The 18,863-nt window shown below is 44.6% G+C and overlaps 1 protein-coding gene across 1 annotated transcript; it reads right to left on the bottom strand.

The window, feature by feature from the left end:
* Positions 1-393: 393 nt before the first annotated feature.
* Positions 394-18,564, bottom strand: LOC116517405 (dual specificity protein phosphatase 22-A-like). Its single transcript, XM_032230323.1, has 7 exons — positions 17,786-18,564; positions 15,786-15,819; positions 15,284-15,366; positions 11,048-11,097; positions 8,026-8,100; positions 6,733-6,904; positions 394-981 (listed from the first exon to the last, which is right to left on the bottom strand). The coding sequence occupies exons 1-7, from the start codon at positions 17,804-17,806 to the stop codon at positions 811-813; spliced, it is 606 nt and encodes a 201-aa protein (XP_032086214.1). The 5' UTR covers positions 17,807-18,564; the 3' UTR covers positions 394-810.
* Between the last annotated feature and the right edge of the window lie 299 nt (positions 18,565-18,863).

Genomic DNA, 18,863 nt, shown 5'->3' on the forward strand with positions numbered 1-18,863 from the left:
AGGGAAAAGGGCGGCATACAAATAAAGTGAAAACTAAAAACTAAACTAAACAAGGGCTTCTTTTGAGCATGTGTGTGAAAATCCCTTTAAGCATTATCACGAAAAGAAACTTAGGGCAATCCGATAACATGATAGAACCCTAGACATTTCGTAGAGAATGGCAGGCTTATATTGTTGGGTATTAGTTGTTGTTCATGTAAACATCATATTGATTTGCATTATTTAAGTTCATTGGTGGCTTTATCTTAGTAATTGTTCCCATCACAGCGCATCTAATTTGGGGCACTAATTCAAACAACAGTCGAAGCGAACCTAATAAAACCTGTTTCTCAAAAGCTGAAATTACTCCCAATTCTAAGGATTATTACTAAAAAATTTTTTAAAAATCACCTGTTTCCCAAGATGGATGCTCTTGTCAACCATAGTCACCTCTCCTGTTCAAATCAAGTGTTCTTCCTGTCACTTTTGAGAACATCCCTCAAGAATTTCCAAAATATTTTGCGTCTTCTCAGCCGGCAAAACGCTTGGGATAACTGTACCCCCATCTCCTTGAAACTGTTTAAATGACCCCCAATTTTTCTTCTTCTAGACATGGGCAGCCTACAAATGGACAGGCAAGAGGGCACTTAGGTTGACCTCTGGAGAAGTCCACTGTTGCAGCCCAACCCACAAGGAGTCTGAACACGTTCAAGGAAAGACCAGAAAGGAAGGCAACATATCGATCTTCATATCGATCAGAAGAAGAAGCCGAAAAGGTTCTTTCCAAATGCTCCTCGGTTGGTTCCTTGGTGGTGGCTGCTGGTGCTGCTGTCACCCTATCGGCTGGTGGTCGCCTGGGCTGGGAGCCCCGTTCCATTTGGATTCTCCGAGTCCTGTTGGTGGCTCATTCACTTTCTCTTCTTTGGGGGAGAGCAACCGCCGTAGCTCCTCTTGGTCAGGGAGGGGGTTCTTGCCATACTCCATCTGGACCCAGGTTCGGTACTGCCAAGACAAAATTCCAGAGGAGCTGTCAAGTGAGAAGGTTGGGCCAAGATACAGAGAGTAGCAATAGCAATAGCAGTTAGACTTATATACCGCTTCATAGGGTAGCCCTCTCTAAGTGGTTTACAGAGTCAGCGTATTGCCCCCAACAATCCGGGTCCTCATTTTACCCAACTCGGAAGGATGGAAGGCTGAGTCAACCTTGAGCCAGTGAGATTTGAACAGCCGAACTGCTGAATTGCAGTCAGCTGAAGTAGCCTGCAGTGCTGCACTCTAACCACTGCGCCACCTCGGCTCATCACTGCGCCACCTCGGCTCATCAAAGTACATAGAGTGAAAGGTCAGTGAACAGGCTATGGCCAACTCAAGAGGAAAATGTTGTCTTAGAAGACAGGTATGGGTCACCTAAGACCCATACAACCCATGCAGACATACACACTGTCTATATCAAGGGTCTTCTCACTCTATCTCCATGGACCTCCAACACAATCATTTCCTTCCAGAACTAAAGTTCTATCAGTCCTCCTAAACTAGAGCTAAGCTGGAAGTAGAGCTTAGAGCATTAGAATAATAGCGCTGGAGGGAACCTTGGAGGTCTTCTAATTCAACTTCCTGCTCAAGCAGGAATACCATTCAAGACAAATGGCTCATCAATCTTTCCTTGATAACCTCCAGTGATGGAGCACCCATCATTCCAGAGGCAAGCGGTTCCACTGTTGGTTTTCATTCTCTGGAATTTCTTCTTAATTCTAAGTTGGAACTCTCTTTAATGAACTTCCAACCTGTTACTTCTTGTCCTTGGTGCTTTGGAAAACAGGATGACACCTCCTCCTCTCTGTGACAGCCTCCCAAGTACCAGAAGACAGTTATCATGTCACTCCCTAGTCCTTCTCTTCATTAGACTAGACACAACCTAATTCCTTCATTTGCTCAATGTCTGGCGTCAGGTAATGAGGATTTAAAAGCTGCCAGCTGATGTAAGGTTGTAAGCTATAAACTATAAGCTGATGCAATGAGGATGATCCAGCAATGCAGCCATCGCCTCTTTAAGACTCTGATAGGGTCCACACAAGGCATTTCCCTTTTAGGAGGTGTCTATATATAGGTGGCCATTAGAGGGCATTGCTCTCTCTCATCGTGTATCTCATTTCTCTCCTTGTGTACATAGCTGAGTGCTAAGGGATTTATCTCCCATGTGTATGTCTGCATATATTGGTATATAAACCACCATTAATTGTCTAAAGGCTCGGCGTGCTGTGTTTTGCTCCTGGGTTTATCTCATAATAATAGCCACGCTGCCAAAACTCTGACATATGGTTTAGCCTCCAGACCAGGGGTGAGATCCAGCAGGTTCTGGAGAACCGGTAGCAGAAATTTTGAGTAGTTCAGAGAACCAGCAAATGCCACCTCTGCCTGGCCCCAGAGTGGGGTGGGAATGGAGAATTTGCAGTATCCTTCCCCTGCTATACCCACCAAGCCACACCCACCAAGCCACACCCACAGAACCGGAAATTTAAAAAAAATGAATTTCACTACGGCTCCAGACTCCTAATCATCTTGGTTGCACTTCTTGAATAAAGTAACTTTACTCAACTGGTCCCTAGTAAATACATACATACATACATACATACATACATACATACATACATACATACATACATACATACATAGAGAGATATTTTAGATAGATAGATAGATAGATAGATAGATAGATAGATAGATAGATAGATAGATAGATAGATAGATAGATATAGATAGATGATAGATAGATAGATAGATAGATAGATAGATAGATAGATAGATAGATAGATAGATAGAAATAGATAGATAGATAGATAGATAGATAGATAGATAGATAGATAGATAGATAGATAGATATAGATAGATAGATAGATAAGAGAGAGGGAGATGTAGATAGATAGATGATAGATAGATAGATAGATAGATAGATAGATAGATGATAGATAGATAGATAGATAGATAGATAGATAGATAGATAGAGAGATAGAGAGAGATAGATATAGAGATACATATACATATACATATATATATATATAATATGTTATATTTGTGCTGATAAATAAATAAAGGGAGACTTATATAATAAATATATAACACAAATAAAACACAAATAAACACAAATAAAATATATATATGTATGTATGTATGTATGTATGTATGTATGTATGTATGTATGTATGTATGTATATATATATATATATATATATATAAAACATGCAAACCCAGAAGCCCAGAATGTAGTTGCAGGATCGCCACCAAATTTCACACACACCCCCAAGAGACTTTGATGAGTCTTAATTTCAACCCAGAGCGCATCAAAATACCCTTGCCACTTTCATAAAGCCACGTGAGGAGAGCATGAGCAAAGCATCAAAACCCCAAAGAGAAAAAGAGTTTCACCAGCACCAATTCGAGCTGGCTGTGAATTCCACTCCTTAGCAGCCTTTAAGGTCCCCTGATCATTAATTTCCACAAGTGGGCTCTGGCTAGTTTTGGGGGACTTCCAGTGGGAATTTTTCACATTTTTTTTTTTTGCCTCTCCTAACGTACCTCCTCCTCTTCGGGTCACGGTGCCCACCCACTCACTCTCTCCCCACCCCCACCCGCCTGGAACCAGCCGTTTTGAAACAGGAAAACACGTGCCATTATTTCACTCCCAATCTCGGGGCTATGAAGAAGACCCAAGGCTCACTTGATTTTTCCCTAACGCTGCCAAGGCCGTTCCAACAAAGCCGCATCTGGGTATTTAATTAAGATTCTCAAAGCCTTTAGCTCCCCTCTCTGGTTTCACCCGGGGCCAGCATTAAAATTGGACTTAAAAAAGAAAAAAAACGAAAGTGGTTTTTTTCTCCCCTTTCCCTTCCCCACTCTTCAAATTCTGCTTGCACAGCCGTCTTCGGCCTCAGCTCTGCAAGCCCAATAATTTGCTAGAGATTTTTTTGAAGGGCTGCTCCGAACTGTTGCTGGTCAGGCAACATAACACAAAATTTGGCTTTCTGTGCAAATCAATGTTAGCAGAAAAAGCACATATATAAAATATATAAACACCCCTCAAAAATCTCTCTCTTTCTCTCTCTCTCTCCTCCATCCCTCCCTATCTATTTCTCTCTCCTCCATCCCTCCAACATCTATCTATCTATCTATCTATCTATCTATCTATCTCTATCTATCTATCTATCTATCTATCTATCTATCTATCATCTCTGTCTGTCTGTCTGCCTATCTATCATCTCTATCTATAGCTATCATCTGTCTGTTTGTCTGTATATCCATCCATCCATCCATCTATCTATAGATAGCTATAGGTATAGGTAGGTAGCTACCTATCTACCTACCTACCTATCATCTTAGTCTATCTGTATCTATGTATCTATGTCCCTATGTATCTATATATCTGTATCTGTATCTCTGTATCTATCTATATCTATCTATGTTCTCTAATAAATCATTTGATTTGCAACAATGCTCATTTTGAGGTTTCCAAAATAAAAATTATTTTCACCTTGTGCATAATGAATTAATTCATGTTTTAGCTATTCTGGGAACACCAAAAGGTGTCCCCCCCCCCCCCCCGTTTTTTTTTAAGTGCTTATAATGAAGGGAAAAAATAGCATACTAAATAGAAGAATGAGAAATATTTTCACTAACTTCCTGCCAGGCGCAAAAAGATTAGGCCCACCCATGAAGGTCCAATTAAACGGACTTATTGCGAAACAGCCTCTCTACAGAAACCTTCCCAACTAACACTGGGAGTTAAATGAGGGTCATGGAATTGAATTTAGTTCACTTGTGGTTATGTAGCGATTCTAGGCTGCTTCCCCTTTTAACTCTGCCTCCAGTTTTCCTCTTCTCTCCCTAAGTAGACATTTAAGGGAGGCTCTAATGCTTTGGGTTTCAGAGGGTGGAGTAGATTAAGCACCAGAGATCGGTGGACCTAGAAAAATTCAAGTTTCAAGTTTAATAACATTTATATGCCGCCCAATCCCGTAGGACTCCGGGTGGCTTACAGTACAAAAATAAATCAAAAATAAAATACAGGGAAAGAAAAGATAAGATTTAAAAACAGCACACCATACACTCCATTCTGAATGGGACTGGACCGTATTTTGGGGTCAACAGCCCCAGGCCTGCCGGCAAAGCCAGGTTTTAGTGGCTTTCCGGAAGGCCGAGAGAGTGGGAAGGGTCCGGATCTCTGCGGGGAGATCATTCCACAGGGCCGGGGCAGCTACAGAGAAAGACCTCCCCCGAGTAGTCGCCAACCGGCATTGCCCGGTCGACGGTACCCAAAGGAAGCCCAGCCTGTGAGATCTTATGGGCCGTTGGGAGGTATGTGGCAGGAGGGGGTCCCGCAGATATCCAGGTCCCGAGCCATGTAGGGCTTTAAAGGTAAAATGAACAATCTGGGTGGGGGAGTGATATGTCACCCACCGCTGCAGGATATGGTCAAAAAAAGTGAGCACGCGAGCACTGGATCACCAATCGTTGCAGCCCGTCCTGCAGAAATAAGCTATCCAGAATGAATGATGAAGCTGAAGTGTAAATTCATTTCAGAGAATCAATGAGAAAGAGAAACCAGCATTTCATTCAGTTTCAGAGTCAGAAGGAGTGGAAGAGCCCCAAGTCACAGCCTTGTGGCTGTGACTCTAAAGGTCAACCTGAAGATCGCGATCTTACTCTTCGTGGTCTTCCGGGAAGCCCTTTCCAAAAGGCACGGCAAGAAGCCGAGAGTTATTCAGAGGTAGACTGCATCTAAAAGAAGCAGTTCTAACTTTGGGACCACGATAGATCAACAGCTTCTCCTTTTCGGTGAATGCATTAAATCGCTGTCACTCCCCCTTTTTTTTTAATTATCAAAAACCAGGAGCCTGATGGAGACCTATAGGGCTAACAAATTTTACAAAAAGATTATTCATCCATGAATAACATCTGATTTCTTTTTTTTAAAAAAAACCTATTTAGTACAGGGGTCTCCAATCTTGGCCATTTTAAGACCTGTGGACTTCAGCTCTCAAAATGCATTTTTTTTTATTATGGGGAAATGGGAGGGGGGATTGTACAGAGTTAGCTGATATGTAGCCATAACAACATTCTTTCTAGAAAGCCAAGGTCATTCTTTGTCTCTGCACCTCTGCACCTGACTGGAACTGGATGGGTGGAAGCTGCCAGTGTGGCAGTGGACGATTGGACCATGTGATGGGCTTGTGGGTGTGCGGGCAAGATCTTGAACTTTCAACTGGGTGGAGAAAACCGGGAAGTTTTCACATTCGGGTTTTCTCAGATGTGCCAACATGGCTCTCTTCATAAATTGGAACTTTGAGGAATCCTTTGCCTGGGACTCTGATTTAATTTTGGATGCTATTTGGATCCCCGACAGCCATACAAAAAGGGGACTGAAGCTGGTATGATGTGGTCTTCTTGGCCCTCATCCAGCCCTTAAGAGACCCCTGGTTACAAACATGCGAAAAAAGGAACATCAAACATGTGCGATATAAGATCACGGCATTACACTGTGCGCATGACTCAGTTTACTGGTTGTTTCTCGACTATCGTACCAATTCACGTTTTTGCCCCACCCATCTGTTTCCACAAAGACTCCCTAAGCATTAACTTAACCACCTTTTGTGGATAAATAAGTAATAATAAAAAGTAAGTAAGTAATAAAAGCAAATTAATTGCACAAGTGTGCAAATGACTACAGGGTCAAACAAGGTTGCCCTTGTGATGCCTTACCTCCTGCAGCAACGTAGTTTCGTACTCCTGAAGTTGTTTCTGAAACCCAAAGTTGGGGCTCACATAGGAACGGACAGCTTTGGCAGCGGCCAAACATTCTTTCCAGCCAAAGTGGGTTACCGTCATCAGATAAGCCACCAAAATTGTGGTGCTACGAGAAACTCCCGCTAAGCTGTGTTGACGGAAGGGAGAAGCAACGGTCTTCAGTTTACCTTAGACATGGAAAATATGTCAGGTCTGCAAGCCATCTTTTCTTTTGGACTTCAGGCCTGCCACACTTTCTACTATTCATTTTCTATTGTGGGAAAATGGGGGGGGGGGAGATTATACGGAGTTGGATGATATGTATCCATAACAACATTCTTCTTAGAAAGCCAAGGTCATCTTTTGTCTCTGCACCTGGCTGGAACTGGATGGGTGGAATCTGTCATCGTCGCAGTGGAAGATTGGACAATGTGATGGACTTGTGGGTGTGGGGGCAGGATCTTGAACCTTCAACTGTGTGGGGAAAACCGGGAAGCTTTCAGATTTGGGTTTTCCCAGATGTGCCAACATGGCTCTCTTAATCAATTGGAACCTTGAGAAATCCTTTGCCTCGGATTCTGATTTACATTTGGATGCTATTTGGAATCCTGACAAAATATTCACCACAAGACTCAGGATCCACAAGAGTTTCTTACTCAAGACAAAGTAAAAGTAAAACTTGTAATTGTCCATCATCACATAAAACCATTCTTCTATAATCATGGCGTGTTTAACGTGCCAAAATTAACTGGATTCAACTAAATAATCAAGACACAAAGTGGGAACCAGTGAGATGAAATGGTTATGGCAGGGGTCTCCAACTTTGGCAAATTTAACACTTGGGAGTTTTTAAGCCCACAAGTCTTAAAATTGTCAAGGTTGGAGACCCCTGGGTTAAGGTGTCTGGTGAGGCTTGAGAAGACTTGGTTCAAATCCACCTTCGTCCAAGAACATGCACTGGTGGTTTTGCGGGAGGGGCAGATCTGGGAATCCAATTTTCCCACAAATAACATAACTAGATCAAGGTTTTCAAACTTGGCAAGGATAAGATTTGTGGGCTTAAACACCCAGAATTCCCCAGTTAGCAGTTATGGACTTGGTCAACTCCTAAAATTCCCCTGCCACATTTCACCATCACTACCGCTATCATGCTTCTTAATAAAGCCACAAGATTTTAAAGTATGCTTATTTGCAGATATTTAAATTCCAAGAGTTTCCCAGGTTTCCTGGGAAAATAACAACAACAACAAAAAAGGCAGGACTACATACCAGTGGATGAGACAGCCTCCACCACGCAGTCTACATTCATGAACAAAGCTGATACACTCTTTAAAATGTTGAATTCTGGAATGGAGAAGAGAAAGAAACATCACTTGCTTTGGGACTCTAACTAAACACTTGGGGTTGATGAGTTCCCCTCCCCTCTTGACTTGTATGGCTGTGTGGTTTTCGTGTATTTTAATTATGTGTACTGTGTTTATGTCCCCTTTCCCCCTGAGTTGTTCGCCGCCCTGAGTCCCTCCTGGAGAAGGGCGGCATACAAATAAACTAAATACAAATACAAATACAAATACACTTCTCTTGACTAAGGTAAAGGTTCTCCTTGCACATATGTCCTAGTCGTTCCCGACTCTAGGAGGCGGTGCTCATCTCCGTTTCAAAGCCGAAGAGCCAGCGCTGTCCGAAGATGTATCCATGGTCATGTGGCCGGCATAACTAAATGCCGAAGGCGCACGGAACGCTGTTACCTTCCCACCAAAGATGGCTCCTATTTTTCTACTTGCATTTTTTACTTTCGAACTGCTAGGATGGCAGAAGCTGGGACAAGTAACAGGAGCTCACTCCGTTACACGGCGCTAGGGATTCGAACCGCTGAACGTACGACCTTTCTGATTGACAAGCTCAGCGTCTTAGCCACTGAGCCACCGCGTCCCTCTTGACCAGCAAGCGAGAAATCAAGAAAGAAAACTCAACACATTATTGCTGTTCCTCACGACAAGACGTGATCTTGGGTGATGTTCCCCTGGAATTAAGGTACTTCCAAGAGCCATCCTCCTCCCCCCCCACCCCTCTTATGTTTGGAGCAGAAATGGGGTGAGGGTCCCAAATGCCACCATTCATCTGTGGTGGAGAGGTCAATCCATGCCACCCCGTTCTCAGCTAGCTTCTTGGAAAACCCTTTCAAAGTTCATGGGAGATTGTGAAATCTGGACTCCACAACAGGGTGCAAAAAATAGGCACTTCAGAGAAGCGTTTCCTTCCTTCGGCCACTGCTGGGAGGCATGTTGTGATTGCACAAAAAAATATGGAGGGAAGGCGGAGGAGTAAATAACCACCCGATTTTGCTGAAGAAGGATATTCTCACCAAAAAAAAAAAAAACAACTCCGGGAGAATATTTAGCTCAGAAAGGAGACGCTTGCAAAAACACTTCCATCTTTGACTTCAAACGAGGTTCTAAAGAGGTTGAATTCGAAAACCAAACATGGGGAGAGGGGGGTTTCAAAATTGAAAAAAAAAGAAAACCAAAAGGGGTTGGCGATAACTTTTCAAAGCAAAATCAATGCTCAGTTAGGGCAGCACATAAATTTAACGTGTGATTATTAACTAGCAGCTGTGCCTTTGTCAAAGAAATTACAAGGCCTTCGTATGTTAAGTGCGGAAAAACCAGAGGTTCAAGAAGTGTTTGGGTGATCAATAAAACTGCAGCTGCTGATTTTGTGTGATTAAATGAGTTCACTCTTCTGTGTGTAAACCTGGGTGGGTTGAAGCCACAACCTTGTGCGTGTTTTCAAACGTTCTGCCCAGAAGGCAGGGATCAGCATAGCCTGTCCATCATCTGAATATTTCACCCATTTTCCTATCAGTGCCACCGCATCTTTTTATCCAAGGATCTCATCTGGTCAATCACATAACTTTACTTTCTGGCAGAATAACAGAATTGGAAGGGACCTTGGAGGTCTTCTAGTCCAACCCCCTGCTCAAGCAGGAAAACCTAGACCATTTCAGCCAACTGGTTGTCCAATCTCTTCTTTAAAAACTTCCCCCTTTTTTAAGCACCCACAACTTCTGGAGGCAAGCCATTCCACTGGTTAATTCTTCTGTCAGGAAATGTCTCCTTAGTTGTAGGTTGCTTCTCTCCTTGATTAGTTTCCACCCATCGCTTCTTGTCCTACCCTCAGGTGCCTTGGAGAATAGTTTGACTCCCTCTTCTTTGTGGCAACCCCTGAGATATTGGAAGGCTTCTATCATGTCTCCCCTGGTCCTTCTTTTCATTAAACTAGACATACCCAATTCCTGCAACCGTTCTTCGTGTGTTTCAGCCTCCAGTCCCCTAATCCTCTTTGTTGCTCTTCTCTGCACTCTTTCTAGAGTCTCCACATCTTTTCTACATCCTGGAGACCAAAACTGGATGCTGTATTCCAAGTGTGGCCTTACCAAGGCATTATAAAGTGGTGTTAACACTTCACGCGATCTTGATTCTATCCCTCTGTTAACGCAACTTTGGACTGCATTGGGGTTTTTTGGCAGCTGCAACACACTGCTAACTCATATTTAAGTGATTGTCCACTAGAACTTCAAGATCCCTCTAGCAGTTAGCGATTCCCCCGGAACAAGGAATAATAAAGAAGATACTGACGTGCGCAGAAATGGACAGGCTGACTCTAGAGCTGAAAGACAAGGATGAGACGGAATACTAGGAAATCTGGGACGAATGGTACCAATGGTTAGAAACGAGGGGAAAAGGTCAGGACAGGGAAACACAGATAAGTTAAGAATTGGTATTAATATTGTATGATAGGTAGGAATTGGATATGTATATATATATTGATAGTAACTATATAATGAAAGGGATTAATGAGTAGGCAATTTGACTGCCTAGACATACCTATGTAATGGATATAAACTGTTATTGTTGTAAGATAAAAAAGACTCTGGGAATGATTATGCCAGAAATGTCGCACGGCATCCTACAGCTTTGATTCACCATCGAAGAAATTGTTGCTATTCAGCGTATGATGTGAGAACATGACAGAAGAGAAGTAAACTTAGACACAGCGCGACAACCAGAAGCGCATTAAAAAAGATCAAAGAAATGGAAGGGATGAGAACAGATTGTGTCTTCTGTGTTGTGAAAATAAGGCCATCAAGATACCGATGAGATAGAACGCCGCCATGGTGGTCTCGCTGTTCTATTTCGTTTTCTCGTCTCAAAAAAAACCCAAATTATTTCTGAAACGACATGTTCTTTTTTACCCTCGCAGCACGTGGAACAATTTTGAAACAACTTACAAGTTTTGATTGGAGGAGTCTGAAGCCGAAATGCAGAGGTAGGTCATGCCCTGAAATTTAAAAGAGAACGTTTGTGGAGATCTAGCCGTGATTGGAATAAACATCGACAGGAAAAGGGCTTTCTTGATTTAAATGAAGAAGCACCACAATAGTTGTGGTACCCAACCAAAGCTCTTGCTGCAGTTTTGACCCAAAGCGTTGGCACATTCTGGGGGGAGCCACCTGCTTTTGATGGGATCTCAGTGCACTTAGTTTAAGTGTCGCCTGCAATCCATTCAGAAATTCTAGCTGCCTTGCTGAATGAGAAGAGAAAGAGAAAGAGAAAGAGAAAGAGAAAGAGAAAGAGAGAGAGAGAGAGAGAGAGAGAGAGAGAGAGAGAGAGAGAGAGAGAGAGAGAGAGAGAGAGAGAGAGAGAGAGAGAGAGAGAGAGAGAGAGAGAGAGAGAGACCTTCAGAAAGAGACCGATGGTGCCTCACTTTCGACTCTGTCTCCATCCTGTTTCTGGCTGTTCTTGAACTGAAAGGGAAAATGGTCCGTCCAAATGACCATCGTTACTGTGGCCAAACTATATTGCCTAAATGTAACTTTCACTTTGGAGAAAGGGATCTGTGGGAATCACAGTTGTGGGGAAGGGGAGCAGAGATACCCCTGACTCCTTCTCTTGGTTAGCTTTTACTTGGACAGAAATCTTCCACTGCGCCTTCTGGAATACAGGGAGTTCTCAACATTACAATCATCGTTTATGGTTGCAACGACCCTCAAAAAAAAAAATGAATTTTGACTCTTTTTGACCCTTAAGAACCATTGATCAGAATTTGGGTAGCTGGTAGGTGGCAAGGTGTTTGTGATAGTTGCGGTGTCCCAGCTTCACAGGATCCCCCACTTTTGACCTTCCCAATTGGCTATAACAAGCGAATTCAATAGAGGGAGTCAGATTTGCTTAACAATGGTGTGATTCACTAAACGACTTCAGTGACTCGCTTAATGACTGTGGCTAAAAAAAGGTAGTGAAACGGGGCACAATTGACTTCACGGATGTCTCACTTAACAATGGACAATTGGGGTTCAATTGCTCTTGGGAGTAGAGAACTACCTGTAGTTACAACTCCAAGAAAGACACCACTCTTCTGAAATGTGCCCACAAGGTGGCTGAGGTGGCGCAGTGGTTAGAGTGCAGTACTGCAGGCCACTTCAGCTGACTGTTAGCTGCAGTTCGGCGGTTCAAATCTCACTGGCTCAAGGTTGACTCAGCCACTCCCACAAAGGAAGCCACACCCACAGAGTAGGTTCCCAAAAAAATTGAAACCCACCACTGATCTGTTGCTTAATAACTTGGCTGGCAGCTAAAAACTTGGGATGCCACGTCAACCTACTCAACGATGGGGACTCAATATGCAAATAAGGGCCTACTTGGTTGCGTGAAGACCCCCAACTGGGAAGCGGGGAATGGACGGGAGTAGTTATGAAAGGGACCAACTCTGGGCCCTTTCATAACTGTTGCTCCAGGCAACTACAGGACTTGAGAGTGATAAGGAGAAAGAAACATTAGAGACCTAAAAAGTCCTTAGCTAAACTTTGTACTTTCTTCCTCGGTTCAATACAGGTTCTGGTTAAACAGGAGAGGAAACGCAGAAAGAGAGATTAAAATCTCTTCCAAATGGAGCCCAGCTCCTGCAGATTCCATAAAGGGCTTCCTGGCAACCGAACATAAATGGGTTTGCCACTGTTTTCTTCCAGGCTGCCTTACATCCCTGGCACTCTCTGGCATCCTTCATCACGATCTAACCAGGTTTAATCCTCTTTGGCTGCCCAGTCCAGAAGGGAAGCCTGGTGTGGCCCACCAAGGGATTGTCAAAGAAGAGCCAGAGCAGGCAGGAGTAGCCGCCTCAAAAGAGGATGCAGCTTCAGGACAGAGTCTGACCTTTTACAGAGACCTTTCCAAGTTCACACCCAGCGTTCAAATCTCCAGCTCAGCGGTTTGGAGAAAGGAGAGGAGAGGATGAGGGGCAACTGCTAGGCTGGGATAGCAATAGCAATAGCAGTTAGACTTATATACTGCTTCATAGGGCTTTCAGCCCTCTCTAAGCGGTTTACAGAGTCAGCATATCGCCCCCAACAACAATCCGGGTCCTCATTTCACCCACCTCGGAAGGATGGAAGGCTGAGTCAACCTTGAGCCGGTGAGATTTGAACCGCCGAACTGCAGATAACAGTCAGCTGAAGTGGCCTGCAGTACTGCACCCTAACCACTGCGCCACCTCGGCTCCTTCACAATGCACAATGCGCAAAGCTAAAAATGTCTGCTGTAAAATAGTTCCTTCTCTTCAGGAGGAAAACAAGAGAGACGAACATCGATTAAAACATGGAAATGCAGATCTCGGGAGCTTTGGTGGGGTGTGTTGCAACGTTGGCACCACAACAAAATCATCCAGGCGGTTTGGAAGCTCCGCTCCCTCACAGCCCACCCAGCTTCTGAAGGAGGAGGAAGAGGAGGAGGAGGAGGAGGAGGAAGCAGTCACCCTCTTCTGCCCCCCCACTAGGCCGAACCCAATGCCTGGGAACTACAGCTTGTCTCGGCAATTCTTTCTCTGTGCCCTGGGATTGCCATATTACTCAATATATCCGTGTGTTTCCGGTTCCTCTTCTTTCTTTTTTCCACTTTTCTGCCTTCCTACTCCGTCCTGTTGTAAAGCTGGTGGATGGGCTGAAATCTGCCAAGCCTCATCCTTGCGTTGCTGCTCTTCGCCCGTCTTCTCTTAACCCAGTGGTCTCCAACCTGGGCAACTTTAAGACCTGTGGACTTCAACTCCTAGAGTTGAAGTCCACAGGTCTTAAAGTTGCCCAGGTTGGAGACCACCACCTTAACCCACCCGCACGCCCACGCTGCCTCCTTTCAAGGTGGTGATTTCGAACCAGGTGATAAGATGAAGCCCACCATAGTTTGAGCGCAACGCAGCAAACCAGACCGTTGCCAGATTCGTGAAGAGGAGTTTGAGAGCCGGTTCTTTCTGATCTGCAGTCGGTTTCTCAGCCCAGCCTTCTCCAATCCGGTGATGGCCAGGGGAGATGTGGCTGAGTTGACCAAAAGGGCTTGGCGAGTTTAGACCCTACAAACTAGTTAAGGATGAACCGGATTTGGTCAACCGCTGAAGGTGTCAGAATAGGAGCTAGAAAGTCAGAATTGCAGTCCCGTCTGAGCCGAGGTGGCGCAGTGGTTAGGGTGCAGTACTGCAGGCCACTTCAGCTGACTGTTATCTGCAGTTCAGCGGTTCTAATCTCACCGGCTCAAGGTTGACTCAGCCTTCCATCCTTCAGAGGTGGGTGAAATGAGGACCCAGGCCACTTCAGCTGACTGTTATCTGCAGTTCAGCGGTTCTAATCTCACCGGCTCAAGGTTGACTCAGCCTTCCATCCTTCAGAGGTGGGTGAAATAAGGACCCAGACTGTGGGGGCGATATGCTGACTCTGTAAACCGCTTAGAGAGGGCTGAAAGCCCTATGAAGCAGTATATAAGTCTAACTGCTATTGCTATTGCTATTTTTTTATTAAAAGTTTTAAAGAGTTTTACAATTATATACATTCCCTCCCTCCTCCCGCCCCCCCACTGAGCCCATATCCCCTCCCACCCTCCCACGCCCCACAACCTCCCAGAGCAAATACCTCCCAGAGCAAATACAGGGTATAAACATTTAGCAACCATGTACTAAAATAAACTAACTTTAGCATCATCCCTCGCTTGTACTTTAACTCCCCTTTTGTAAAGCTAACTTTAGGTAAGTTGTAACATTCCTTGTAATTGCAGTCCCATCTTAAAGACTGGAAGAGCAAATTAGGGTTAGAGTGCCATGGAATATGGCTATGAACTCTAGGGGTCGAAAATGACTGGATGCTATACATAATCAATCTATTCCATCGTAGGCTTAAAAGCAGGCTGGGTCTCTTAGGGCCAGCCCCTCTCTCTCAGCCCTGGGAACAAAGCAATGGTAACCCATGAAAACATTACCAAGAAAAGTGCATTGAGTTACATTCTTTTTGGGGGAACGAATGTGACTCATTCAGACTTGTGTGCTTCTGCTGCCCCCCACCGGTGGCAGTAAGTTATGGCATCTGTTTTCCCATGTAGACGGAGAGATGGCAACTCTTAAGCCCTTCCACCACTTTGGAGCCGTGGGCCTGAAATGCGCAGGACCGCCTCCCCTCCCCAAAATGCCTCACATGGGGACTTGCCATACTCACCTCCAGCAGAGGCTTGGCATTGTTGTGCACGGAAAGAATGTGGGTGATCCCATGTTTCGTCAGGGTCTCTTTGTCTTCAGCATCTGCAAAGCATCAAACGTTCCTTGAGATCCAAGAATGAACAAATGGGTTTTGCCTTTGATGTGGACGCTGCTCGTAGAAGCAACAGCAACACGGTTATATGATGTGGGGAGGGGGGGAGCTAGTGTGCCTCCAAGGAAGTTCTGAAGAACTTCAGGAGATGCCCTGCAACTACTCGGGGCTATTGCCCCCATAAAAAAGAGACAAGAGTTCCGATTTCACTTCTGCGGCTGCCATCTGGATTTTGTTCATCATATCCTGTAGACATTCCTGCAACTGTTGTTATCTGAACGGTGCTATGGATCATTACCCTGGTCCATTCCTGGCCTGTTTTACTAGGCTAGATCAAGGGAGGGGAGGAGCAGAATCCCATGCCAATCATCATCAGCATCTCCAAGAATAAAACAGTGAAAAAACTTACCACTGATGCTCCCGAGGTAGAGGCCCTCAACCACCTAGTGAGACACCAAGAAAGAACATGAATGCATTGTCTCCCATGCCAGAGGGGGAGGGGGGAATGACTTCCTTGAGTAATAATACATCGTGGAAAGCAGCTATTTTACTCCACCCTACACCGATTAAGCCTCACCACACAAGGTCTTACATCCAGGGCAACCCCACTTTGAGAAAGCTTCAGAGAAACTGAAACAGATGTAGAGAAGGCCAACGCAGTTTGGTGGTACCTTTCCCAACAATCAAATGCACTCAAAGACGGAAGCTTTTGTGAGGTGACTCTGCCTTCATCGGATGAGTAAATGATGGAGGATTTAAATTGAGGTGAGGAGAAGGGAAGGGAAGATGGGTTGGTTAGAGGTGCAGCGGACTCATGAGAGAGATTATAAATATTTTATCAATCAACAATATATGATAAAGTAATACCAAAAAACACAAATAGTATCATATACGGTACTTCAATATATAAAATCCAACAGAATTGGAAGGCTTTGCTGGCTGAGGAACTCTGGGAGTTGAAGTCCACAAGTCTTAAAGTTCCCAAGGTTGGAGACCACTGGTTTAGACACTCGTTTTCACTGTCCTTTCCACCACCTACCTAGCAGATGGTCCTCAGAAAATCTCAAACAGTCACTCACTGCATTCATGCATGGTCTGCATAATTGTGGTTTCATAACTGGGGGTTCTTAAGAAGAGACTGGGCAGCCACTTGTCTGAAATTGTATAAGGTCTCCTGCCAGGGGCCTGGACTAGAAGACCTCCAAGGTCCCTTCTAGCTCTATTCTGATTGATGATTGATTGATTGATTGAAATGCCAATGAGTTGGGTTGATACGTCCCTGGAATTATGAACAGTGAAAGGGATCTTTCACTGGTTGAGAACAATTTCTTCTACTTCTTTATTTCTAACCAGAGTGGAGAGAAATTGGAGACCACTCCTCTGAGTCAGGAAGTCTAATTATACTTCAGTGAAACGATGACTCTCCCCGTTGTTTAGGGACACACATTGTAAACAAACCTTCTGTGTTAAAAAAAAAAAAGCAATTCCTTCCTTCTTTTTTTCTTTTAAGCTCTGCTGAACATTTTGGGGCAGAGGGGAAAAAAAATACAATTTCTTCTTCTGGCTCTTCAAGGACCTTCAACTGCAGATGCCAAACCTCAGCCAGTTCCTGCATGTTTCTTTGTTCAGATATTGCACGATAGCACCCACATGTGAGACAGTGTTTCTCAATTGGGAGAACCTTAAGATGGCTGGACTTCAGCTCCCAGAGTTTCCCCAGCCTACCAATGGAAGAGACAAAGTTGATGCGCTGATGCATGGACCAAGAACGGATGGAGAAAAGCTGGATTGCAGAAGAATGATGCAAGACGGTCATATTCCTTTCCTGTTCCTCCTCTCTTCCCTTCCAGCTCCTGCTTATTGTTTTAAATCGTGACCCGTCAAAACCGCGGTCCACTAAAGCGCGCCCGATTAAAGCACGTACCTGACGTCATCAGCAGCGTGACAAATACAACCGCGGAGAAAAAAGGGCGCTTTAAAAAGCGCTTTTAAAGCAAGCCGATTCACATAAAGGTAAGGGTTAGGTTTATGGTTAGGGTTAGGTTAAGGGTTAGGGTTAGGGTTAGGGTTAGGTTAAGCGTTAGGGTTAGGTTTAGGGTTAGGTTAAGGGTTAACGTTAGGTTTAGGGTTAGGTTAAGGGTTAGGCTTACGGTTAGGTTTAGGGTTAGGTTTGGGGGGGGTTAGGTTTAGATTTACAGGTTAATTTTAAGTTTACCGCTCACAGCGTGCTGTTTTCGTCGCGCTGTGATGACGTCACGTACGCGCTTTCGTCGAGCGCGCTTTAGTCTACCGCGGTTTTGTGGTGGAACCGTTTTAAATGACCCCTCTCTCTTTTTTTTCCAACCGAGCCATTCTGCACCCACCCACGCTTTTTGTGGGGGCCCTTTCTAGGAAACGTTAGCATTCTACCTTGCTCATGCCGATCCCCATGACAAATCCTTCGTTCTTTGGTGGGCCAGCAAGGGCAACTTTCGCTCCGTGTATCTCCTTGGTCTGCGAGACCCTGCAAAGCAAAAAAGCAGATGACACCAAAGAAAAGAAAATGTTCTTGTACCAGAGGCTTCTCCGGCTGCACCCTATTTCAAAGAAGGAGTGTGTGTTGTGTGTCCAAAGGGTGTGTTTGTCAAAGGAGAAGCAAACCTGGGAATGAGGAAAAGGGCAGGGAACCAAGAAGCTGGCAATGTCTCCTTCCACTCCCTCGGGCGTCTCTGGTGCTTTTCTGGGCGCAGGACAGCTGCTGCCACCGCCTGTCAGCCCGACGGAGCCTTCTAAGGTCACCCAGGACAGAGGGAGGCGGGACCCCCGGGTGGGTTGGACCTGAGACAAGTGGTCAGTTGATTTGGGATGCCTGCGTGTGGCACTGTTCCCTCGGTCCTCCTTCCCAGTCTTGTAAGTCACTGCAACCCAGTTGCTGCCAAGGAGAACATCGGAATAGCAAGAGTTGGAAATGACCTTGTTGGTCTTCTAATCCAATGCACGGCTCGAGCAGGAGATGCTATATAATTCTGGACAAATGGTTGCCCAATCTCTTCTAAAAAAAATCCTCCAGTGTTGGCACACCTACAACTTCTGGAAGGAATCCGTTCCACTGATTATTCTCAGAAAAAATCTCCCAAGTTCTCGATTAGTTTGTTGATTAGTTTCCACCCATTGCTTCTTGTCCTACCCTCAGGTGCTTTGAAGAATAGTTTGACTACCTCTTCTTTCTTCATTGGTATTGTGCTAGACTGGGCTTTTATAATCTGAAAATTTTGACACACACCCTTTCTTTGTGGCAGCCCCTCAAATAATGGAACATTGCTATAATGTCACCTCTAGTTCTCCAAAAGGTTGTGTTGCAATACACATTAAGTTCTTTGTAGGTGGTTCTTCATTTGGGAGGGGGAAGAAAAGGACATCGTGACAGGGGTCCTTTGGGAGACCAAAGGTCTATTGTTAGCTAAAAAGGGCCTGAGTTTCTTCAATCATCCTGTCTCCATGACAGGTT

The sequence above is a fragment of the Thamnophis elegans genome, chromosome 14 (assembly GCF_009769535.1).
Source record: "Thamnophis elegans isolate rThaEle1 chromosome 14, rThaEle1.pri, whole genome shotgun sequence".
Taxonomy (NCBI): domain Eukaryota; kingdom Metazoa; phylum Chordata; class Lepidosauria; order Squamata; family Colubridae; genus Thamnophis; species Thamnophis elegans.

Coding starts and splice junctions, on each gene's coding strand:
- LOC116517405 (XM_032230323.1), bottom strand. CDS start 17,806: ATGGGGATCGGCATGAGCAAG. Junction 6,905..8,025: donor GGAGGCTGTCTCATCCACTG/GTATGTAGTCCT, acceptor CCGTCAACACAG/CTTAGCGGGAGTTTCTCGTA. Junction 982..6,732: donor AAACTACGTTGCTGCAGGAG/GTAAGGCATCAC, acceptor TTGTCTTGGCAG/TACCGAACCTGGGTCCAGAT.